Source organism: Cupressus sempervirens, chromosome 4, assembly GCF_028749045.1.
Source record: "Cupressus sempervirens isolate cs-2001-9-10 chromosome 4, ASM2874904v1, whole genome shotgun sequence".
Classification (NCBI taxonomy): domain Eukaryota; kingdom Viridiplantae; phylum Streptophyta; class Pinopsida; order Cupressales; family Cupressaceae; genus Cupressus; species Cupressus sempervirens.
In genome coordinates this window covers 728,003,886-728,030,769 of record NC_143121.1, presented here as the reverse complement: position 1 = coordinate 728,030,769, position 26,884 = coordinate 728,003,886, and the positions used below count along the sequence as shown (strand labels likewise).

General features: G+C 32.7%; 1 protein-coding gene and 1 pseudogene across 1 annotated transcript in view; one reads left to right on the top strand and one right to left on the bottom strand.

The window, feature by feature from the left end:
• Positions 1 to 8,574: 8,574 nt before the first annotated feature.
• On the top strand, positions 8,575 to 9,502 carry LOC149563368 (aluminum-activated malate transporter 12 pseudogene; annotated as a pseudogene).
• A 148-nt stretch (positions 9,503 to 9,650) lies between these two features.
• LOC149563367 (aluminum-activated malate transporter 14-like) overlaps positions 9,651 to 26,884 on the bottom strand; it is a 32,308-nt gene continuing 15,074 nt past the window's right edge. The window contains exons 6-9 of the mRNA XM_089828138.1: positions 10,422 to 10,489; positions 10,199 to 10,326; positions 10,012 to 10,043; positions 9,651 to 9,771 (exon numbers count right to left, since the gene is read on the bottom strand). Of these exons, the coding sequence (XP_089684264.1) occupies positions 9,651 to 9,771; positions 10,012 to 10,043; positions 10,199 to 10,326; positions 10,422 to 10,489 (349 nt within the window). The remainder of the gene's footprint in view (positions 9,772 to 10,011; positions 10,044 to 10,198; positions 10,327 to 10,421; positions 10,490 to 26,884) is intronic.

Here is a 26,884-nt window from a genome sequence, read left to right as displayed (position 1 = left end):
TATTTTGTGTGATAGAAGGCAAGCCTCTTGCTCATATTGTATCCCAAGAAGGAGTGATGATTTATCTAGGCAGAGTTGAAGTCATTCAACAATTAAGTCTTTCATTGATTAAAACTAGAGTAAAGTCCTTCTTTGGTCAAGTAAATTTCTTGAGGAGATTTATGGTTGACTTCTCTAAAATAATTAAATGTATAGTTGATATGATAAAATAAAATACAACTTTAAAATGGACTGATGTTGCGAAAAGACTTTTGAAGATATCAAGAGTTCCATTGCCAAAGCCCATGTTCTTGTCCATCCTAACTACACTAAAGAATCCATTATTTACTGTTATTCCTTAGAACATACTATGTCAACTATATTGATGAAAGAGAATAAAGAAAGAATACAAGCTCAAATTGCTTTCATGAGCATACCATTGAAGAATCAAGAATTGATATACTCATAGATGGAAAAACATGTATATGCAATGGTGAGAGCCCTTAAAATTTTTAGGTTTTATGTGCTACATTCTCATTCAATAATATATGTGCCAGATCCTACAAAAAAAAGTATTCTGATGGAACAAGAGGTTGGTTGTAATAATAGAGGAGTATGGATAGAAAAATTCCAAGAATATGATATAAAAATTAAGCCAACCAAACTTGTAGGAAGTAATACACTTTGTAGAGGATCAAAAATTCAAAGAAGAAGATACTCCAAAAGTTCTAATGGTAAGCCTTTAAGATCCTTGGTTCTCAAAAATTACTTATTTTATGATATATGGTTAATTCCTTGATGGATTGATTACTAAGAAAAGAAGGGTTCTAAACACAAAAATCTTGAAGTATGTGATTCATGATGATGTCTTGTACAAAAAAGAAATTGATGGAACATTTTTGAGATGTGTGGATAAAGAGCAATAGGTAAAATTGCTGACATATTTTCATAATGAAGCATGTGGAGGACAATTTTATTCTACTGTTATTGCATTTAAAATTTTGAGGTGAAGTTATTATTGGCCTTACATGTATAAAGATGCATATAAGTGGGTGGTTACTTGTGAGAAATGCAAGATGTTTGCTGGTAAAACTCAGCTTGCTATTCTACCTCTTAGGCCAATGGTAGTTGAAGCTCCTTTCCATGAATGGGGTTTATATTTTATAGGTCCACTTAATCCTCCTTCTAGTCAAGGACACTCTTACATACTAATTGCCACAAATTATTTTAGTAAATGGGTTGAAGTAAAGCCAATGAAGAAGAATTCATCAGAAGTAGTATGTGAATTCCTTAAAGAGCATATATTTATTAGGTTTGGAGTTCCTATAAAATTGATAATGGATAATACATATTACTTTTCCTCTTTATAAATTATTGGATTTTGCTATGATAAAGGTATTCAAGGTGGACATTCCTCTGACTATTTCCCATAAGGAAATGGGCATGGTGAGTCTGGTAATAAGAATCTGATTAATATTTTAAATAAATTGGTCTCAAATAATCAAAAAAATGGGCATAAGAAGATTCATGATGCTTTATGGGTTGATAGGACCACACCTAAAAGGGCTTTTGGTACCTAAAAGGGCTATCCAGTATTTAACCTTTTCAATTAGTCTATGGAGTGGAAGGTAATTTTCCACTACCCTTAGAGCTTTCTACATGTAAACTAAAGACTATGATTAAGGAGGATGATTTAAAAGATGGATTAGAGAAGAGGAGCTTGTAACTTACCAAATTGCAAGAGGAAAGAGAAGAGATGGTTGATAAAATCACTGAACACTAGGGAAGAATCAAAAGGTTGTTTGATAGAAGAACAAGGCCTAGAAATTTTATGGAAGGTGATTTGGTGTTGTTATGGGATAAGAGACATGAGCCAAGAGGTATGCACTCTAAGGTTTAGTCTTTGTGGAAAGGGCCATTTTAGATCATTTAAGTGAATCGAAATAATTCTTTCAAATTGGAATATCCCACTGGAGACACCCTTCTATGTTCCTATAATACGAAGGATTTGAAGTTGTATCAAATGTAAAATTGAAAGCATATAACCCCTGCATAGTAGTTAGATAGGTAGGTAACATGCGGTTTGCTTTAGCTTAGTTGCTTGCTATCTTAGGTAGTTTGTTGTTGTTTTCCTAGTTTAGTTTTTTTTTTTTGTTTGTTTTGTTTTTAAGTTGTCACCTTTTGTGCAAAACCAAAGATTGTTGGATTTCCTTCAACCATTATCATGCTTAAATACCCAGCCAGAGTCAGCTGTTGCCCAAGTTTCACTTCATATCTTTTTGCTTCAGGGTTTTGGAGTCAAGTCAAGTATCAATGTTTCAAGTCTAGGTCTATATTTCCCATAGGATTATCTATCTTCTCATCATTCCTTCAAATGAGCTAACCGAATGTAGAGAATCATATGAACAATGCATCAATTCAAAGCTAGGTGATTAGGGTTTGAGAGGTTTTATGTGTCATCTCGATGAGAAGAAGGTCTATACCTTCTATTGATTTGTTCCTAACCATGATAAACACAAAGATTCAACATTATGTTATGGTTTCCATGAAAGACATTGCAGATAAGAAAGATCAGTGAGTGGAAGAAGTAGTTCATGCAGAAGAAAAGATTCAGAACCCTCCTAGAGTCAAAATATGAAGATAAGAAAATACGCATCATCGATTTAGTAGATGAACGGTTCATATGCAATCATAATAAGCTACATGGTGGAGAGTATTCAAATGAATGAAAGAATGCACACTATTGGCCAGTTGACAAGTCAAATGGTTAAGAAGATCAAATCCAGATCATCAATAAAGACCAGATCAATGGATGAAGTTTTAATGATGAAAATATGAGTATTCAGTGATGCATCTTATTTATTGTCAGATCAAAAGAACATCTACACTCATCACTATATCATTATGAAAAGATGAACATGCTTTAATCATTACAAAAAAGCGACAGAAAGACATGTGTCCTATGGGCCATTACATTTCACGAAGCAAAACTAGGTCAATGTTAGATCCTCCAAGTTATAAAATAGTTCCAACTATTCACCATGGTGTACCTAGTTGGAAAGTGGACCTGCATCATAAAGAAAATAGAGAATTAATATCTTTTATTTTTGCCTTCAGATCAAAAGAGAGATCAACGCTCATTGTTATGTCGCTATAGAAAGTTACAAGGAAAATAATCATAGTGATATAATGATTGAAAGATACGTGTGCACGGAGGGACTCAAGGAAGAAGTTTTAAAGAAAATTTATAATGTTTTAATCATGATCGTTAATTTAAGATTGATGGTTAGTGTTCAAAAATGCAATGACCATTGGAATATGAAATACACAAGTTTGGCGCAAAATAGTAGACTATGAAGAATTTAACAATTTTCTACAAGTTTTTCTGAGATTGCATGAAATCAAATAGTCATTTCCTGTTTTCATAAACACCATGGATTTAGAATCATTGATGGAGAAGATGCCACATATTCATATGACTAGATAATTTTACATTTTATTTCCTTTTCTATTTTGTGACTGGTGCTCTGCTAAACTGAAGGATAACGAAAAACTATAAATGTAACCTCATTTGACGATATAAAGGTTGACAAACTTGATGGTGAATTGGTCTATAATTTCATTTACCCTATTTTCTTGTCATGTTTTATTGCCCATGCATAGATTAGTTCCGCATTAAGAGTTGAAAGAAAATCATATGTGGCTCTGTGGTTAACATATGGATTCTATTTCATTTTGGTAACTATAGTGAAGGTGATTCCATTTACTTTCTTTATATATGGTCTTGTTTCTCCTCTTATTACTTTCATCTCATATTAGATAGGTTCATTGGGAAATGAAAGATAAATGTGTATGAATCTATTAGTTATTGGTTGGATTCCATTTCATTCAAGGCTGGTAGTGAGAGCAATTCCATTTTCCCTCATATGCATATCTCTTCATTCCTCTTCTACATTTTGATGGTTAATCTACATTTAGAATAGAAGTAAGAGTTAGAAATATTAAGATAATCTACTACAGTCATTCCATTGAGAGTGATAGGTTATTCAAATCTATTTTGCCTAAATTGTTTGTGCGTACAAACAATTTGGTTATCTTTTACCACTCTCAAGTTAAGAGCTTATAATGTCAAAACCTCTGATCTCATAAAAACAAGTTCATTGCATATCATTTCAAATCATAGGGAATTACACCTAATCATTCAGAGGGTAATGCTAGAATACATCTACTAACCCATTTGTTGGTAAACATGTTTTTGTCTCTCCAAGCATTGGGTATCAAAGAGTTAGGATTTTAAAATCTAATTCGAGAGAAAATTGTTAACTAATAGTATTTAAAAAGTAAATTAATCTAATATATCTTTTAAATGGATGAGATCATATTATGTTAGATTTAATCTTGTAGAACTTGTTGGATATGTGCCCAATGATTTTGTTGAGAGGGAAATATGAACTTTTAAGTAATTCTTGCAAGAAACACTATATCAAGAACTAAAATTTTTGTAGGACATGCACAACATGAACTTTTAGAAAATCCTTTAAAGACTTCAAGGAAAATATAGTTTCAAGTTTAAAGCTAGATCATGTCATTGATAAAATAGGATCATTAGAATTATCCATACATCTTCAAAATATGACTTGGGCAATAGTACATTCATGAGACTAACTACTTTTTTAATAGCATCATACATAATTGTCATTGCTTCATTCAATAGCACAATAAACATTGACAATGCCTAAGGTGTACACTCATTTTCAAGATACATTAACAATAGTATAGATAATATCAATTTTATGCATTATATAAAGTACATAACAAACGAGTTTCTAATTTGAGCCACTCATTCATTTTTAGAATATAATATGTTATTAATTTAAAATTACTTAACACCTATTTTAATAGAACATTTGCAGGAACTAGAAAACCATTCAAAGGAGAAACAATATGAAATATTTCCTAAATTTATTTTTCACATCATTTGTTTATGTTCAATATTTATTTTCAAGCTAAAGATGCAACATAGTTCTATATTCTTTGTCTATGACTCTTTAGATGAACACTCGAACACATACATTACTTTAAGAAACTTTACAAGTTATGAATATGTCACCATTACTAAATGTTCAAAATTTTTAACGTACAATTTGACTCAACACTTACCCCAAAGCCCACCACACTAGAGGCAAGAACTTTGGCGCTTGCACCCCTTGTTAAGATCTATCATATTCAATAGTAGTATATAATAATAATATATGATGGTTAAGTTTTGGTGGTGTTCAATTTAATAGTGGTATTGTATGAAAGTTAATTTTTTGTGTGGTATTCTCCTTACTAAGGATCAAACTCTAATAAATAAAATAGACCTATTTTTTTTCAAAAATATAATTATTATTAATATTAGGGTTTACATCTAATCTTAATTGAAAAAGTATCAAAAATTTATACAGATATAATTGAATGTCAATCATTAATTCAATTTGTTAGATTTAATTTTATAATTAGAAATTGAATAATATCTTGATTGTAATTCAAAGAATGTTAGAAAAGTTATAGATTTTTAGAAACACTATTAAAATAACTCAAATTTAGTCATCCTGAAAGGTGACACAACTTTGTACTTTCACCCTCTAACTCCAAGTCTAGAGAAAGTGAGGAGAAAGGGAAACATGCGAGGAAAAAATAGAAAACTAGGAGGTTCCAGTGCATCAATGATGATGAGGACGAAAATGCTACTAAGTCCCCCTTGATGATGGAGGAAGTTTAGTCATTATAAAGGTATATCTCATGTTTCAACTAGTTTCAGTTTGGACAATCTAGATCTCACAGGTTGTCCAACCTAGCCACCCATATAAAATGCTGTCAGATCTAGCTTGTCCAAACTGAAACTAGCCAAAACATGAGATATATCTTTATCCTGAGAAACTTCCTGCATCTTTAGGGGGGATTTAGTAACATTTTCCTCCTCCTCATTATCGATGTACTAGAACCTTATAGCTTTTTTGTTTTTTCCTTGCATGTTTCTCTTTGTCCTCACTTACTTTAGACTTAGAGTTAGAATCTAGTTCTTTCAGGCTCTCATTATTTTTCACTCTTTTTTTCTTATTAAGGTTTGAGACATCTCTATGGGAATGTCTCCCACCCCTAGTTAATTAATTCCATCCTAACCTCACCTACATCCACACCCTGAAATGTCTAAAATAACATAATTGAAAGTTCTAGTATTACATCAGAGAAATGTGGACATGTGGAAGAAAAGCAAGAGGAAATAAAAGATAGCCTAGAAGAGATAGACTGGGATTTTGTGTCTAAGGGGATTGGAAAAAAATGGAACCCATGATGCTAAGTAGGAGCAAAAATCTAGGAGGAACTTCTATATTGAGGAACAATAGGGTATACTCCAAGATACTGCAAAATCCTTCTCAGATATAAACACCCATGTTTTGGCTACACTTGGTATGGGCATGGAAAATCTCATGAGAAAGGATGATAACCTAGGCACAAATGATAACTCATCCATGACATCTACTTCCCCTCTCAAGAGGCCTAAGGAGGACCCGCTTATTTTGACTCCCCCTAAGAAACCCACTGTCCAACACTTGACCCCTTTTACTTGTCCCATGCAACCCCTTGTTCAAGACCCCGACCCACCCATCAATTTGGATCAAAGTACTTTCAAATAGGTTGAAGCTAAATTGAAGACATTGTGGACCAAGATGAAAAAGCAAAAGAACCTGCTAATTTATTTGAATATGAGGTTCACCACTTTGGTGGATTTTTTGTGTAAAGTTTATGCATTTTGTAGTAACCATTCTTTAGCTTCTTCAGTCAGGGAAGATGGGAGGTAAGGTGGAGGAAGATGAGGAAAGCACCTAAAGACTCTATAGGTTCCAATTAAATGACATGTTGAATGTGCGACAAGGGAAACCAACCCACTGATGAGAAGAAAGAACGACTACTTGGCCTCATTTTGTGTTAATTTTTTAATATTGTTATGATGGTTAAACTTTGATCTTGCGTGGCCAATATGGAAACTTTTTATATGAACTTTAATGTTGGTAGCCTGATTAGTGTTCTTGTTGGTAACTTGTATGACACTATAGACTATAATGGTTTTGATAGTAGATTGACAAATTCTTGTAGGTACTTATTTTTTCTGATAATGGGCAGCTAATTTGTTGTTTATGATTTGGGTCAGTGAGCCATCTGTCAGGTGATAGTGTTTCCTTCACTATGGTTGTTCTTATTGGGCTAGTCATCCATTTTGAATTGCTAGTGTTACACATAATAAATGTGACATCAAATATGAAACTCCTTTAGCCACATAATAATATTTGATGGTAAGGGGATGATTGCCTTCTTAGGCATAATAAATCATATAACGCCTTCAAATTAATCGCATGAAGTTGGATTATATTATCTTGGATTGTTAAGAATATATTCAACTATTATTTAGATTAATTTAGACTAAAGAATTTTTTTTAAATTTAAACTGAAAATTTATTTTAATTATGTATTTATATTTTTATAAAATATTAATAAAAAAATTCAAATACTATATCTCGAAGTAGTACAAAAACAATCAAAATCTATGATCTAGCTATTGGTTGCGTATATTATTTATAGATTTAATTTTGTAAGGTTTTTGCACAAACTATCTCATCCAATATTAGAAATGGGAAATATGACAAGACAAATGACAGATCATGAAATTCGATATTGAACACCTAGAAAAAAAATCATCCAATAAAATCTAAAAGTAATAGATATTACTCTTTAAAGATTCTTGTAATCAAGAATCTATCACTTGATAATTATTAAATCTAAAGTCCCTTACTTGATCCCACTTTATAAGCCATTCTTGGCTTACATGGTAGAATAAAGTCTATTATCCATCATACATAAAGTAAGAAAAAAGAAAAAGAAATCATACAATTTCATCCAAATTTCGAAAAGAACAATCCATAGAATGGAATTTAAAATTTAAAATTAATATATATTCTTATTTAGAAAAAATGATAATATAAAATCTCCCTATAATAACTTTTAACGAAAGAAGTTTAAATTTTATAAGACTATATATTTGCATATAAAAATAAATTTTTTTTTTTTTTTTTTATAATAGCCCTTTCTATTAATAATTAATAATCTAAAAATACAATTCACCAAAAAAACCGGAGATGCAAGATCACCCACCCAGAATTCACAAGTATTATCTCCGTGACAATGAAAATAAAGTAACTCAATCATCTCCCTCTCCCTCTCCGTGACAAGTATTATCTCTGCCATTAGTAAAACAAGAAATGCAAAGGCCGATTCATTCGAGAAGCCGAGTTTTTTTCTCTTCCATCTTGTAAGGAAACCGCAAGAAGAAATGAACGGTTTAGAATTTATAAGATCTGCTTCCTTACTACAATTGAGCTCATTTATAAGGTGCTCCAAGATTTTAGCCAGGGTGTTCTTCTTTGGAGTTTCTGAGCGCTTGTGTAACTGTTCAGACCAAGATTAAATTACATTATAAATCAGGTTGGCTGGATCTCCTCTACTTGAAATTTAAGCTCTTGTATCTAAAATTTGATTGAATCGCTTTTGTGTACCATGGCGTCTCTTGGCAGCGGCGAATGCAGAACTAACATCAGTACCTCTAATGAAGAAATTAGCTACAATGAGTCTCGAAACGGGGAATTTCTAAGAAAAATTTGGTTAAATATAAGCAATGTTTTGATGGGGTTGTGTAGAAACATAATCTATGTTGGAAGAGAGGATCCCAGAAGGATTACGCGTGCTATAAAAGTTGGGTTGGCATTGTCATCGATTTCGCTGTTATTTCTGTGGGATCGATTATTCCGCAGGGTGGGATTTGGTAACCATGCAATTTGGGCAGTCATGACTGTCGTTGTCGTTCTCGAATTCTCTACGGGTATGAGTTAGTTTAATTTAATTTACCCCTTGTTCGATTGTTTCTAACGCAACCATCTTTTTCACCCTTATCGACTAACATTTAGAATGGATGTTGTTGCTGCTTGAGCAGGGGCTACCATGAACAAAGGCCTCAACAGAGGAATTGGAACCATGGTGGCTGCATTTCTTGCCTTCCTCGTTTGCCACGTGTTAGAGAAGGTAGTGCGAGGAAAGGCGTTTGTGCTCTCTTCATCGTGGGCGAGTTTTTGTGCTCTCTTGGAATCACCTTGTTGCATTCACCAAATCTCAATTAGTACTCCACTACACTCATTTTGCAGGAGTGGCTACCACGTATGCCCGTTTCTTTCCTTCCCTCAAGAATAAATTTGACTATGCAGTGCTTATATTCCTGCTCACATTCAGCATGATAACGGTCTCTGGATATCGAGTGGAGAATATATCACGCATGGTATACGAACGCTTCGCCACCATACTCATCGGATGTGGAGTGTGTTTGGTTGTAAGTCTGCTCATCTTCCCCGCCTGGGCTGGCGAGGATCTTCACAATTCCACTGTCAGGAGGTTACAAGGCTTGGGGAAATCTCTGCAGGGTAAGAAAACCTAACGACCATTGAAACAGACCATGCCTTGGCTCCCACCTAGCGAATGCCTCCTGCAATTAATATGTACAATCACTGCTTTCAGACGATCCATTTAACATTCTTTAATGTCAAAAGTTGTCATGGCTACCACTTAATTAGTTTCTTCTAAAACTAGATATTTTTTCGATTTACCGAAGAATCGTCGGTAGCCTTTGAGTCCAGCACAGACTTGTATCCTCTGTGTATGATATCTTCTGACTCATCTTCCACCACCTCATCAGTACGGCATCCGCTGAAATATTAATCCACGCATCCTGGCATCAAATATATCATGCCCATTACATTAGTCGGATATTTTAACAATTTAATCTACCGAGCTGATAACAAGCCACACCAATCAAAGCGTACTAGTAGTTCATCTGTAACAGCCCATTGCGAAAAACACACATTTTACGCTGAAGAAAATGTTACGCTTTCATCCCAATCAAAACAAGGATTTTTAACCTCAATTGTTTTCGTTCGGTTTTCTTACCCTGCAGAGATTTCCCCAAGCCTTGTAACTTCCTGACAATGGAATTGTGGAATTGTCAAATTTATTCTTGAGGGAAGGAAAGAAACGGGCATACGTGGTAGCCGCTCCTGCAAAATGAGCGTAGTGGAGTACTAATTGAGATTTGGTGAATGCAACAAGGTGATTCCAAGAGAGCACAAAAACTCACCCACGATGAAGAGAGCACAAACGCCTTTCCTCGCACTACCTTCTCTGACACGTGGCAAACGAGGAAGGAAAGAAATGCAGCCACCATGGTTCCAATTCCTCTGTTGAGGCCTTTCTTCATGGTAGCCCCTGCTGAAGCAGCAACAACATCCATTCTAAATGTTAGTCGATTAGGGTGAAAAAGATGGTTGCTTTAGAAACAATTAAATTAAACTAACTCATACCCGCAGAGAATTCGAGAACGACAACGACAGTCATGACTGCCCAAATTGCATGGTTACCAAATCCCACCCTGCGGAATAATCGATCCCACAGAAATAACAGCGAAACTGATGACAATGCCAACCCAAATTTTTTTAGCATGCGTAATCCTTCTGGGATCCTCTCTTCCAACATCCATTATGTTTCTACACAACCCCATCAAAACATTGCTTATATTTAACCAAATTTTTCTTAGAAATCCCCCGTTTCGAGACTCATTGTAGCTAATTTCTTCATTAGACGTACTGATGTTAGTTCTGCATTCGCCGCTGCCAAGAGATGCCATGGTAAACAAAATCGATTCAATCAAATTTTAGATACAAGAGCTTAAATTTCAAGTAGAGGAGATCCAACCAACCTGATTTATAATGTAATTTAATCTTGGTCCGAAGAGTTACACAAGCACTCAGAAACTCCAAAGAAGAACAACCTGGCTAAAATCTTGGAGCACCTTGTAAATGAGCTCAATTGTAGTAAGGAAGCAGATCTTATAAATTCTAAACCGTTCATTTCTTCTTGCGGTTGCCTTACAAGATGGAAGAGAAAAAACTCGGCTTCTCGAATGAATCGGCCTTTGCATTTCTTGTTTTACTAATGTCAGAGATAATACTTGTCACGGAGAGGGAGAGGGAGATGATTGAGTTACTTTATTTTCATTGTCACGGAGATGATACTTGTGAATTCTGGGTGGGTGATCTTGCATCTTCGGTTTTTTTTTTTGGTGAATTGTATTGTTAGATTATTAATTATTAATAGAAAAGGCTATTATTAAAAAAAAATTTAAAAATTATTTTTATATGCAAATATATAGTCTTATAAAATTTAAACGTCTTTCGTTGAAAGTTATTATAGGGAAATTTTATATTATCATTTTTTCTAAATAAGAATATATATTAATTTTAAATTTTAAATTCCATTCTATGGATTGTTCTTTTCGAAATTTGGATGAAATTGAATGATTTCTTTTTCTTTTTTCTTACTTTGTGTATGATGGATAATAGACTTTATTCTACCATGTAAGCCAAGAATGGCTTATAAAGTGGGATCGAGTAAGGGACTTTAGATTTAATAATTATCAAGTGATAGATTCTTGATTACAAGAATCTTTAAAGAGTAATTTCTATTACTTTTAGATTTTATTGGATGATTTTTTTTCTAGGTGTTCAATATCAAATTGCATGATCTGTCATTTGTCTTGTCATAATTCCCATTTCTAATATTGGATGAGATAGTTTGTGCAAAAATCTTACAAAATTAAATCTATAAATAATATACGCAACCAATAGCTAGATCATAGATTTTGATTGTTTTTGTACTACTTCGAGATATAGTATTTGAATTTTTTTATTAATATTTTATAAAAATATAAATACATAATTAAAATAAATTTTCAGTTTAAATCTTAAAAAAATTACTTTAGTCTAAATTAATCTAAATAATAGTTGAATATATTCTTAACAATCCAAGATAATATAGTCCAACTTCATGCGATTAATTTGAAGGCGTTATATGATTTATTATGCCTAAGAAGGCAATCATCCCCTTACCATCAAATATTATTATGTGGCTAAAGGAGTTTCATATTTGATGTCACATTTATTATGTATGACACTAGCAGTCCAAAATGGATGACTAGCCCAATAAGAACAACCATAGTAAAGGAAACACTATCACCTGACGGATGGCTCACTGATCCAAATCATAAACAACAAATTAGCTGCCCATTATCAGAAAAAATAAGTACCTACAAGAATTTGTCAATCTACTATCAAAATCATTATAGTCTATAGTGTCATACAAGTTACCAACAAGAAAATTAATCAGGCTACCAACATTAAAGTTCATATAAAAAGTTTCCATATTGGCCACACAAGATCAAAGTTTAACCATCATAACAATATTAAAAAATTAACACAAAATGAGGCCAGGTAGTTGTTCTTTCTTCTCATCAGGGGGTTGGTTTCCCTTGTCGCACATTCAACATGTCATTTAATTGGAACCTATAGAGTCTTTAGGTGCTTTCCTCATCTTCCTCCACCTTACCTCCCATCTTCCCTGACTGAAGAAGCTAAAGAATGGTTACTACAAAATGCATAAACTTTACACAAAAAATCCACCAAAGTGGTGAACCTCATATTCAAATAAATTAGCAGGTTCTTTTGCTTTTTCATCTTGGTCCACAATGTCTTCAATTTAGCTTCAACCTATTTGAAAGTACTTTGATCCAAATTGGTGGGTGGGTCAGGGTCTTGAACAAGGGGTTGCATGGGACAAGTAAAAGGGGTCAAGGGTTTGACAGGGGGTTTCTTAGGGGGAGGGGAAATAAGGGGGTCCTCCTTAGGCCTCTTGAGAGGGGAAGTAGATGTCATGGATGAATTATCATTTGTGCCTAGGTTATCATCCTTTCTCATGAGATTTTCCATGCCCATACCAAGTGTAGCCAAAACATGGGTGTTTATATCTGAGAAGGCTTTTGCAGTATCTTGGAGTATACCCTGTTGTTCCTCAATATAGAAGTTCCTCCTAGATTTTTGCTCCTACTTAGCATCATGGGTTCCTTTTTTTCCAATCCCCTTAGACACAAAATCCCAATCAATCTCTTCCAAGCTATCTTTTATTTCCTCTTACTTTTCTTCCACATGTCCACATTTCTCTGATGTAATACTAGAACTTTAAATTATTTTATTTTAGACATTTCAGGGTGTGGAAGTAGGTGAGGTTAGGATGGAATTAATTAACTAGGGGTGGGAGACATTCCCATAGAGATGTCTCAAACCTTAATAAGAAGAAAAGAGTGAAAAATAATGAGAGCCTGAAAGAACTAGATTCTAACTCTAACTCTAAAGTAAGTGAGGAGAAAGAGAAACATGCAAGGAAAGAACAAAAAAGCTAGAAGGTTCTAGTACATCGATAATGAGGAGGAGGAAAATGTTACAAAATCCCCCCTAAAGATGCAGGAAGTTTCTCAGGATAAAGATATATCTCATGTTTTGGCTAGTTTCAGTTTGGACAAGCTAGATCTCACAGCTTTTTATATGGGTGGCTAGGTTGGACAACCTGTGAGATCCAGATTGTCCAAACTGAAACTAGTTGAAACATGAGATATACCTTTATAATGACTAAACTTCCTCCATCATCAGGGGGGACTTAGTAGCATTTTCCTCCTCATCATCATTGATGCACTGGAACCTCTTATTTTTCTATTTTTTCCTCCCATGTTTCCCTTTCTCCTCACTTTCTCTAGACTTGGAGTTAGAGGGTGAAAGTACAAAGTTGTGTCACCTTTTAGGCTGACTTATCAAAATGACTAAATTTGAGTTATTTTAATAGTGTTTCTAAAAATCTATAACTTTTCTAACATTCTTTGAATTACAATCAAGATATTATTCAATTTCTAATTATAAAATTAAATCTAACAAATTGAATTAATGATTGACATTCAATTATATCTGTATAAATTTTTGACACTTTTTCAATTAAGATTATATGTAAACCCTAATATTAATAATAATAATATTTTTGAAAAAAAATATGTCTATTTTATTTATTAGAGTTTGATCCTTAGTAAGGAGAATACCACACAAAAACTTAACTTTCATACAATACCACTATTAAATTGAACACCACCAAAACTTAACCATCATATATTATTATTATATACTACTATTGAATATGATAGATCTTAACAAGGGGTGTAAGCGCCAAAGTTCTTGCCTCTAGTGTGGTGGGTTTTGGGGTAAGTGTTGAGTCAAATCGTACATTAAAATTTTTGAACATTTAGTAATGGTGACATATTCATAAATTGTAAAGTTTCATAAAGTAATGTATGTGTTCGAGTGTTCATCTAAAGAGTCATAGACAAAGAATATAGAACTATGTTGCATCTATAGCTTGAAAATAAATATTGAACATAAAAAAATGATGTGCACAAGAAATTTAGGAAATATTTCATATTGTTTCTCCTTTGAATGGTTTTCTAGTTCCTGCAAATGTTCTATTAAAATAGGTGTTAAGTAATTTTAAATTAATAACAGATTATATTCTAAAAATGACTGAGTGGCTCAAATTAGAAACTCGTTTGTTATGTACTTTATATAATGCATAAAATTGATATTATCTATATTATTGTTAATGTATCTTGAAAATGAGTGTACACCTTAGGCATTGCCAATGTTTATTGTGCTTTTGAATGAAGCAATGACAATTATGTATGTTGCTATTAAAAAAGTAGTTAGTCTCATGAATGTACTATTGCCCAAGTCATATTTTGAAGATGTATGGATAATTCTAATGATCCTATTTTATCAATGACATGATCTAGCTTTAAACTTGAAACTATATTTTCCTTGAAGTCTTTAAAGGATTTTCTAAAAGTTCATGTTGTGCATGTCCTACAAAAATTTTAGTTCTTGATATAGTGTTTCTTGCAAGAATTACTTCAAAGTTCATATTTCCCTCTCAACAAAATCATTGGGCACATATCCTACAATTTCTACAAGATTAAATCTAACATAATATGATCTCATCCATTTACAAGATATATTAGATTAATTTACTTTTTAAATACTATTGGTTAACAATTTTCTCTCCTATTAGATTTTAAAATCCTAACTCTTTGATACCCAATGCTTGGAGAGACAAAAACATGTTTACCAAAAAATGGGTTAGTATATGTATTCTATCATTACCCTCTGAATGATTAGGTGTAATTCCCTATGATTTGAAATGATATGCAATGATTTTTTTTTTATGAGATCAGAGGTTTTGACATTATAAGCTCTTAACTTGAGAGTGGTAAAAGATAACCAAATTGTTTGTAGGCACAAACAATTTAGGCAAAATAGATTTGAATAACCTATCACTCTCAATGGAATGACTGTAGTAGATTATATTAATATTTCTAACTCTTACTTCTATTCTAAATGTAGATTAACCATCAAAATGTAGAAGAGGAATGAAGAGATATGCATATGAGGGAAAATGGAATTGCTCTCACTACCAGCCTTGAATGAAATGGAATCCAACCAATAACTAATAGATAAATTTATCTTTCATTTCCCAATGAACCTATCTAATATGAGATGAAATTAATAAGAGGATAAACAAGACCATATATAAAGAAAGTAAATGGAATCACCTTCACTATAGTTACCAAAATGAAATAGAATCCATATGTTAACCACAGAGCCACATATGATTTTCTTTCAACTCTTAAAGCAGAACTAATCTATACATGGACAATAAAACATGACAAGAAAATAGGATAAATGAAATTATAGACCAATTCACCATCAAGTTTGGCAACCTTTATATCCTCAAATAAGGTTGTTTATAGTTTCTTGATATCCTTCAGTTTAGCAGAGCAACAGTCACAAAATAGAAAAGGAAATAAAATGTGAAATTATCTAGTCATATGAATATGTGGCATCTTATCCATCAATGATTCTAAATCCATGGTGTTTATGAAAATAGGAAATGACTATTCGATTTCATGCAATCTCAGAAAAACTTGTAGAAAATTGTTAATTCTTCATAGTCTACTATTTTGCACCAAACCTGTGTATTTCATATTCCAATGGTCATTGCATTTTTTAACACTAACCATCGATCTTAAATTAATGATCATGATTAAAACATTATAAATTTTCTTTAAAATTTCCTCCACGAGTCCCTCTGTGTACACGTATCTTTCAATCATTATGTCACTGTGATTATTTTCCTTGTAACTATTTATAGCAACATAACAATGAGCGTTGATCTCTCTTTTGATCTGATGGCAAAAATAAAAGATATTAATTCTCTATTTTCTTTATGATGCGGGTCCACTTTCCAACTAGGTACACCATGGTGAATAGTTGGAACTATTTTATTACTTGGAGGATCTAACATTGACCTAGTTTTGCTTCGTTAAATGTAATGGCCCATAGGACACATGTCTTTCTATCGCTTTTTTGCAATGATTAAAGCATGATCATCTTTTCATAATGATATAGTGACGAGTGTAGATGTTCTTTTGATCTGACAATGAATAAGATGCATCATTGAATACTCATATTTCCATCATTAAAACTTCATCCATTGATCTGGTCTTTATCGATCATCTCGATTTGATCTTCTAAACCATTTGACTTGTCAACTGGCCAATAGTGTGCATTCTTTCATTCATTTGAATTTTCTCCACCATGTAGCTTATTATGATTGAATATGAACCGTTCATGTACTAAATCGACGATGCATATTTTCTTATCTTCATATTTTGACTCTAGAAGGGTTCTGAATCTTTTCTTCTGCATGAACTACTTCTTCTGCTCACTAATCTTTCTTATCTGCAATGTCTTTTATGGAAACCATAACATAATGTTGAATCTTTGTGTTTACCATGGTTAGGAACAAATCAATAGAAGGTATAGACCTTCTTCTCATCGAGATGACACATAAAACCTCTCAAACCCTAATCACCTAGCTTTGAATTGATGCATTGTTCATATGATTCTCTGCATTCAGTTAGCTCATTTGAAGGAATGATGAGAAGATAGATAATCCTATTGGAAATATAGACCTAGACTTGAAACATTGATACCTGACTTGACTCCAAAACCCTGAAGTAAAAAGATATGAACTGAAACTTGGGCAACAGCTGACTCTGGCTGGGTATTTAAGCATGATAATGGTTGAAGGAAATCCAAAAATCTTTGGTTTTGCACAAAAGGTGACAACTTAAAAACAAAACAAACCAAAAAATAAACTAAACTAGGAAAAAAACAACAAACTACCTAAGAAAGCAAGCAACTAAGCTAAAGCAAACTGCATGATACCTAATCTACTTTCAATTTTGCATTTGATACAACTTCAAATCCTTCTCATTATAGGAACATGGTAGGGTTTCTCTAGTGGGATATTCCAATTTGAAAGAATTATTCTGATTCACTTAAATGATCTAAAGTGGCCCTTTCCACAAAGACTAAAACTTAGAGTGCATACCTCTTGGCTCATGTCTCTTATCCCATAGCAACACCAAATCACCTTCCATAAATTTTCTAGGCCTTGTTCTTCTATCAAACAGCCTTTTGATTCTTCCCTAGTGTTCAGTGATTTTATCAACCATCTCTTCTCTTTCCACTTGCAATTTTGTAAGTTACAAGATCCTCTTCTCTAATCCATCTTTTAAATCATCCTCTTTAATCATAGTCTTTAATTTCCATATAGAAAGCTCTAAGGTTAGTGGCAAATTAGCTTCCACTCCATAGACTAATTGAAAAGGTGAAATACCAATAGCCCTTTTAGGTAACAATAGCCCTTTTAGGTGTGGTCCTATCAACCCATAAAGCATCATGAATCTTCTTATGCCCATTTTTTTGATTATTTGAGACCAATTTTTTTAAAATATTAATCAGATTCTTATTACCAGACTCACCATGCCCATTTCCTTAAGGGAAATAGTCAGAGGAATGTCCAACTTGAATACCACTATAATAGCAAAATCCAATAATTTATAAAGAGGAAAAGTAAGATGTATTATCCATTATCAATTTTATAGGAACTCCAAACCTAATAAATATATGCTCTTTAAGGATTTCACATACTACTTCTGATGAATTCTTCTTCATTGGCTTTACTTCAACCCATTTACTAAAATAATTTGTGGCTATTAGTATGTAAGAGTGTCCTTGACTAGAAGGAGGATTAAGTGGACCTATAAAATATAAACCCCATTCATGGAAAGAAGCTTCAACTACCATTGGCCTAAGAGGTAGAATAGGAAGCTGAGGTTTACCAGCAAACATCTTGCATTTCTCACAAGTAACCACCCACTTATATGCATCTTTATACATGTAAGGCCAATAATAACCTCACCTCAAAATTTTAAATGCAGTAACAGTAGAATAAAATTGTCCTCCACATGCTTCATTATGAAAAGATGTCAACAATTTTACCTATTGCTCTTTATCCACACATCTCAAAAATGTTCCATCAATTGCTTTTTTGTACAAGAGAATGTTCCACACATATATTATTGAATGAGAATGTAGCACATAAAACCTAACAAATTTAAGGGCTCTCACCATTGCATATACATGTTTTTCCATCTATGAGTATATCAATTCTTGATTCTTCAATGGTATGCTCATCAAAGAAATTTGAGATTGTATTCTTTCTTTATTCTCTTTCATCAATATAGTTGACATAGTATGTTCTAAGGAATAACGATAAATAATGGATTCTTTAGTGTAGTTAGGATGGACAAGAACATGGGCTTTGACAATGGAACTCTTGATATCTTCAAAAGTCTTTTCCCAACATCAGTCCATTTTAAAGTTGTATTTTCTTTTATCATATCAACTATACATTTAATTATTTTAGACAAGTCAGGCATAAATCTCCTCAAGAAATTTACTTGACCAAAGAAGGACTTTACTCTAGTTTTACTCAATGAAAGACTTAATTGTTGAATGACTTTAACTCTGCCTAGATAAATCATCACTCCTTCTTGGGATACAATATGAGCAAGAGGCTTGCCTTATGTCACACAAAATACTAATTCAACACCCCCTCCCCCCCCCCCCCCACCAAAAGTTATATTGGTGGAATATATTCGAACACTTTGGGTCCTCTAATTCTAGAATAAGTAGATTCTTCAATTTCTGATCCACTTTACCTTGTGTCTTGTTAAGACATTCAACGGTAGCTTCCAAAATATGCTGAAAACTTTTAATCCTCGCATTCATAGTATTTTCTAGATTCTCAATTCTTTCTATCAATGCTAGAATAGCATTGTTCTTTTTAATGGATTCCCTATAATTCTCTTTCTCTACGCAATGTTGCATTTACCTAAGATTTCATCCATCTTAGCATTTAAGGCCCTATAATTGATATTCAAGAGTTTAATAGCATTGAATGACTAGTTCTCCATACAAAATGTGTTCAAGGAAATTGCCTTCACTATCTACAAAACACCCAAGGAAGGTTCAACACTAAGATCCTTAAGCTCATCTTCCAAAAGCTTCAAATTAACCTCATCCGTGTCCACCATATTAGTTATAGGAATGTTCTTTCTGTTGGAATTCTTTCTTTGACTTTCAACATCTTTATTGATCCCCTTTTTGGGTTGAGGCATTCAATGAACTGTGCACATCATGATTCACATTATCCACAAATTTGTCAAGATGGAGAGTCTCTTTATCAAAATCCTCATCATTCTCCTCTTGATTAATCACTTTTTCCTCCTTTTCCATGTCATTCTGAGAAAGGCCTTGGTTGTCATGAGAATGGGATGAAATAGGGGAAGGACAATTATTGAGAGGCTTGTATATTTTGTCCATCGAACCACCAAAATACTCACTATCCCCATCATCCACCATCTTCAATATCTTTCCATCCTCCTCACTTCACCTTCTAACTCTATTTTTGTATCCTTTTAACCGATATTTTTCTTCTTCCTCTTACTCATTTCACTCTTAATATCACCCAACTCTTCCATAATTCCTTTTCCCTTACCTTTATTGCTAGAATGGAATTTCGAGCTTTTATCCTTATTAAACACCAAGGACCTCGCAAGGTTTAATTTCACATTTTTCCACTATGTAATCATAAATTAAAACCATGAAACCTTGGCGCAAAATGGGTTTATGTGGATTCTCTCTATGAGCCTTGATACTATGAGTGAGAGAGAAGAGCTGATAGAAAGGAAAGAAAACTCATTTCTTAAACCTAAATTATTTAAAAGGGTGAAATAGTAGTTGTGGGTGTTGGCCCTTATTCTAGTAAAGTGCAAAATCTAATATTTGTATCATAAAATGCTCAAACTTTGTTGATAGGGTGGGATTTCTACTTGTTTCCATGTCCATTAAAGTTTCCTAAGTATAAAACCCTAGGTGAAACTCTTGAAAACCTTTACCACGTTATAATTTTGAGTTACTTTTTGAAATCAATTAATGAAGGGTCGATTGTCATGTTTAAGGCCCCTTTGTTTTCCCAGCAGTCAAAATTTTTTAATGTTTCTTGTCTCACTGTGGTCATAAAAATCCCTAAGTCCTTTTTCACAGGTGCAATCATTTTTCATTCAAATATGAGTATAGTATGATGTCGGGTTTCAAGCTGAGGGATTTTTTAGTATTCATTGCTCTTGTGTCTTCCCCATTTTTTTTTCGCAAAAAATGCTTGAGTCAAGTTTGGACGAGAAATATCGTTTGGGTTATGCATCAACTTTCTTAGAAAATTCATAGGATCCATCCCCAATTCAAAAGTAAATTCTGTAGACACCTAAATCTATTTACATCAGTAGGTAATCTTTGTTAGAGTAAATAATTAATATTTAATTATTTATTCTATTGCTTAAGTTTACTTAGGTCATGCATTTATTTAATACTTTTGTATTTAATGCACGTAGTGGTTAGTTTTTGACAACACGGGAGTTTGTTCCCTTCTTGTTGTCACACTTATCTTCTACCACCTTCTAGCTTGTTCTACAAGCTTCCATGAGCTCTTTATATTCAGGCTCTCTCTCATTGTAAGAATATCATCATCGCATCACATTATTGTAAATACATTTTCTTATTGTGTTTGCATTCATGGTGTCTCTCATGTCCGTTTAGGGTTTTTTGCCCATGCTCCATGCTCTTCCCTTCTATGGCTTCTCTTTGACAGGTTTCGCATGCAGGTGATCTTGGCGTCTTCGGAGTTGGCTTTCCTCAACTCCAACAATCTTATTTATTAGTCTCCTAGGATGTTACTAATTAAATATTTACTATTTAATTAATTAGTCTTCATCCCCTAGTTAATTTATTTATTTAATTGACTATAGTCCATTTGATAAAATCAAATGATAACCCAAAATCAATCTATCAATTAAATCCATATTCCTCTATTAAATTAAATAAATCCTCAAACCTATTTAATTTAATCCCACATCCCCCATTTTATTAAATAAATTATCCAAACACCTAAAAATATCCCTAAACCCAACCTTTACCCCTAATCCAACTCATCCACCCATACTAACCTTTCTTGGCCACCTAACTAACCCACCCCACCAAAGCTAAGCCACTTGCCCCCTAATCCCCTTTCTAAACTAAGTTTAATCCCCCTCCTAAACATGTGCACAACTTTAAGCAAGGGTTGAGACTTGCTGACCCAAGCTAAAGTCAAAAAGCCTCCCTTATCCTCTTCCATCCCTATCCAAGAGCATTTATGGCTCTTACATACCATTAATACCTCTTGCATGCCATTAAATACCTCTTCCATCCCTCTTACACACTCATCCTCCCTCGTTACTCCCTTTGACCAACCATTATCCCATCCCCTCACACTGATCCTCCTTGTGACAAGTGTCACTTCCCTATTGGCTCTAAACAAGCACAATCCATGTGCTTCCCTTTGAAAGCATCATAACCCTTCCTCACCATTCTTCCATCCTTGCATCTTGGCCCTGCCTTTCACTACCCCTTAGCCTATAAATAAAGCCCATCCCTCTCACAATCTATCAATCCACTTTTATGAAAACTTATAATGCCCCACTGACTACTACATCATAGCCATTTTACACCATCATAATGCTGAAATACATCCACACCTCCATTTTTGAAACTCTCACCCATCTACACACTTGGTAAAAACCCCCACCCATTGGAAGCTTGAGTACATCATCATCATACATTCCTTATCCATCAGGGACATATCCACGTCATAATAGGTTACACCTAAGCAGCTTACCATTCTTTGTTTGCCTTCCTTTTGGTGGTAACCTCGTCTTATTATAAGTTTTTACTTATTTACTTTTGTGAATGCTTTTACTAGTTAGTATTCAATATTACACTACTAGATTAGGTTATGCATTTTGGCACACCCAATGGGAGTCCGCATTCGGGTCACTATAATCACACTTTTGCTTATTCATGTTTGAACTAACCAAACTAACATTTTGTGTCTTTTACGGATGTAGGTGCTCTTCTAAAAAAATTTGAAGGCACCAAATTCCCTTGCCAAGAATTATGCTCCTGGCCATAAAATCAAATTCTAGTTTCACCAATATTTTAGCACCCCTGGTTTGCAATCCCGAAACCACAAAATTGCAAACCCACAATTGTGAGATCGTGATCCTCAACCCACGGGAACACAACCTAGTGAAGGAGAAATCACCCTTTTCCCCAAACCCCACCACTACGTGCCATTAAAAACATCCGAGTTTTCATTCCCACTGACCCTATTCCCATGGGAATGCCAATTTTTACCAATAGGATCGCTGTAAAAACCTATAGGAATGTTTCACCTATTTATTCAATCATTATACCCCACTTTTTTTCCTCCACTATCGAACCCATAGATAAATTTTTCAGTGGGAAAGTGTCCTCATAAACCCATGCGATCATCGTTTTGCAAGATTTCCCTGTTACTTTCTTCTCACGACCCATTTTTTCATAGTTTCACCAATTTTTTTCACTCCAATCCCGCTACCTTTTAGCTTCGATCCTGCATTGTGGGATCGTAGTTTAAACCCACGAGTTTGCTGGATTGACCAACCAGTGGCAAACCTATAATATTTTTTTGTTGCAAGTATTTGTGGGAGCAAAATACTAACAGTTTTTTGCAAGTTTCTTATAATGATTTCTTGAAAACCCATGTTTAAAAGCTTAAAAATGAACCATTCTTGCTTTTTCATGGAATGCATGTCTAAATATTATAATGTTTTTCATTGGAATGTTTGGATAGTTTAATTAAGAAAATCCACTCTTGAATGGCAACTATTAAAAACTAAACCAGTGCGATGGACACTTCATTTAAAATGTAAATGAACATTATGTGAAAACGCTTCCATTTTGGGGCTTAAAATAAATCCATCAAATCTTGAATGCTCTAAAGTAAAAATGTTCTGCTTCCCTTCTTTTCAATGCTTTCATGCACGATTTACCTTTTGTTGACTCCATTTACTAGTCTTTGCTAGTCATGTAGATAAATTTGACAATGTGCTTAATCAGTTCTAGGTTTTTCTATCTACTAAAGTGATTTTGTATCTTCAGAAAAAGAGGAATGATGAAGTCTTCCAAAATATCGAGAGGGAACTTACTAGGTTTATGCTTAAACTCACCTTCTTCAATATCATGTCACAAGTATCTATGGTTGTAGAGTTCCTCAAGGACCACTTCATGATCTACATTAATGAGGGAATAATGATTGTATATAAGGATGGTATACAACTCGTCCATTTTTTTGACATTTATTCAAACATGCTAAATTAGGAAGAATGTGAAGCTTTAAGATAGCTCACTAAAGAGAGTCATTGATATCTAGAAAGCGAATGGGGCCATCCAAATGAAGTGGGACAAGGTAGGCCCAAGTTGGGAGACTACCACTTACCCTCCTCAAGGTGTAGATCCTCTTATCGGTGCTTTTGAGAAAAATAAAGAAAAAACTAGCAACATTAATTTTGGTGCATTGGACTAGTCCTTCATGTGAAACAATATCATTTTGTTAATTCTTTGTTATCAGCAAGATGGTTTTTTTTATATGATAAGCATTGTAACTTGTCACTATTTATTTTTTGATTCACTCATGAGATTACATGGCTTGGTTTCAAATTTAATATTCTTACATGATTGATAGTAATCATTATTTTGATGTTGTACTTCAAGTTTTTTATGCTATGTATGTAGTTTATCCTTTATCTTATTATTAAAAAAATTAGATCAAAAGTAAGAATGAGTATAAGTTTATCAATTTTTGTGAAATTTTTGAAATGAAAACATGTACTTTTCATTCAGTTGACAACTATATAGCTCGACCAATTTGAGGTGGTCCCTAAAATTGGTAACAAAGTACTTCAAATAAGTATTTAGAGTAGACAGTGTATGATTTAGATATCTAATTATTAAAAAAAAATAGGAATACTATATGATAGTTAAAAATACATATTAATCATTTTCATTATTTCTAGGATAAATATTAAAAATAAGTAAAAGGATAATATATATGTTCTACAATTTTTTGAAGTAGCTAAAATTTAATTTAGTTTTAACACAACTTAGTGATTAATTGGAGGAAGTTTATAAACATGTGTGAGGGAAGTGTAGTGGAATTAAACTCTAATAAGTAAGCCCAAATTTAAGGAAAATACCAAAAATAAAAACTAAGAAAACACATTACACAAAATTTAACTTATGCACAATGTCATTATAGAGAAAAAAAATAAGACACATTACATAATTGTATACATGAGGTGGATAGTGTTCTCAATTATTTTAATTTTATTAAATATAGTAAACCTAAAAATAATTCTAACTATAATCCTAATGGTAAAATCTAAGTGTTGATCATAATTATAAACACTAACCTTGACACTAAAATTTACTATTATGTGTCCCTAATTAGAACCATAATGCATACTATGATCTAAATACAAAAACCTAAATTTTAACTCCGATCTCAAACACCCAAACAATAATTGTAGTGAGAATATTAAATAAATTAGGGTTATGATATTTTATTACGCTTACAATCAAAGGTGAAATTTATGTAAGCATAAGGATTAATATTTTTCATTAAAGTTTATGGTGAGAATTTGTATTATAGTTCAATTGTAGTTAGGTTTATGATTAATATTTTTTTTTAAAAATTATATATTTAACCTTAACCTAAGTCTAAGTCTCTCCAACCCCAAATCCCATTTGCTAAACCCTAATCCTAATCCCACCCTAAATTATGATCCTAAATCATAAGTCCTGATCACTATTATCAAACACTAATCATAGCCCTTATTATTGAATCATAATCCTAAATGTTGAACTTTAACCCAAATTCTATCGTAATTCAAACACTACTCACAACTATAATACTAACCATGATGTAATATCATATCCTATTTCCATTTATTACTAAATAAATCTTAAATTATAATCCTTAATTGTAATCCTAGTTCTAAATGCTACACCCTAAATAATAAACTCCAATCCTAATCCCAATTACCACATCATAATCCAAAAAACTAAACCCTAATTCTAAATCCAAACTATAATCCTAAATGATAAACCTTAAACCATTATCCAATCCTTATGTTAAACCCTAATCCTAATTGCTAATCATCAAGTCTAAATATACAACCCTAATTCTAAATCCTAGCTCTAACTATTAAACCTAACCTTAATATAAATCCCAATCTTAACTATGATGCATACCCATACAATAACGCTCAACGTAATAATAACCATAAATGTTGAACCCTCATACAAAATGTAAAAGACTAACCTTGAATCCTAAATCTTAAGATAAACCCTAAGCCTAAATGGTTAACCCTAATACCTTGTTATGAATGTTAAACCATGATCCTAATCCTAAATGTCAAACCCTAATGCTCACCCTAACCCTTAAATCCTTACTTTAACCCTTGTCCCAATAAAAAACTAACCCTAACAAAAGTCCTAATAATGTAATTCTAGGTATTAAAATTAAATTTTAATTTATAAAGCCTTTAATAGATTTAAATTAATTAATTAATATAAGATTTAGTATTATAAAAATGAGGTTTGAAGACTTAGAAAATAATTTTGAGAAAAATGTTATTTTACATGAAACGTTAATCAATTACAAATGTATTAAAATAAAAATAATATTTTAGTCAAAGAGATTATTATAATTAAAAATAATAATTATGTCTTTCATTTTGTTATGAATTTCCTTGTGGAGGAACCTATTCAATTTCTTATAAGTTTCAAAAAAACTATGACATTTTTCAACATTTCAAATCTTTTTTTTTTTTTTTTCTTTTGAACACATGAAATCGTTGGCATACACATTAATAATGACTTACTTCAACATTTGCAAATGTGTGGATGTAAATATTTGTGTGCGCGCTTTATATAGCTATAAAATATGAATCCCTAGGTCATTAGAAATCTTTCTATTCAAATCATTCATACTATTTAAAACAATTGGTTTCAAAACTTGAATATTTACTATTTATTTAAGGTTTTCCATTGTCTTGTTTGTAGGTGGCAGTAGTTGCAGTGCAAACCTTTTGTTTGTGCTAAAAAAGTGTGCCCAAGCACTCTACACACCAACTTTCACGTAAAAGGAAAGGTTTGAGATTCCTTTACTCTATTTTAAAGCAAAAATAATAACTAATAATAAATATAAAAATAATTAAATTTACTTTTAAATATAGTTAGATATAACCATAAATGAAATCTAGAAGTAAATATCATGAAATAAATGATGATATAAAGCAGATATTTGAAGGAAGAATGATATTGATATATTTAGAGAAAAGTGTATGAAAGAAGAGAACGATGTTTTATAATCTGAAATATTTTCAATAAATATTGTTCATTACTACAAATATTTTTGGTCATGAATAAACATATATTTGATATTTGGAACATAAGAGGTAGTTGTCTTGAAGAGGTAATATCAAGAGTTATAGAGATGTAGATATAGATAG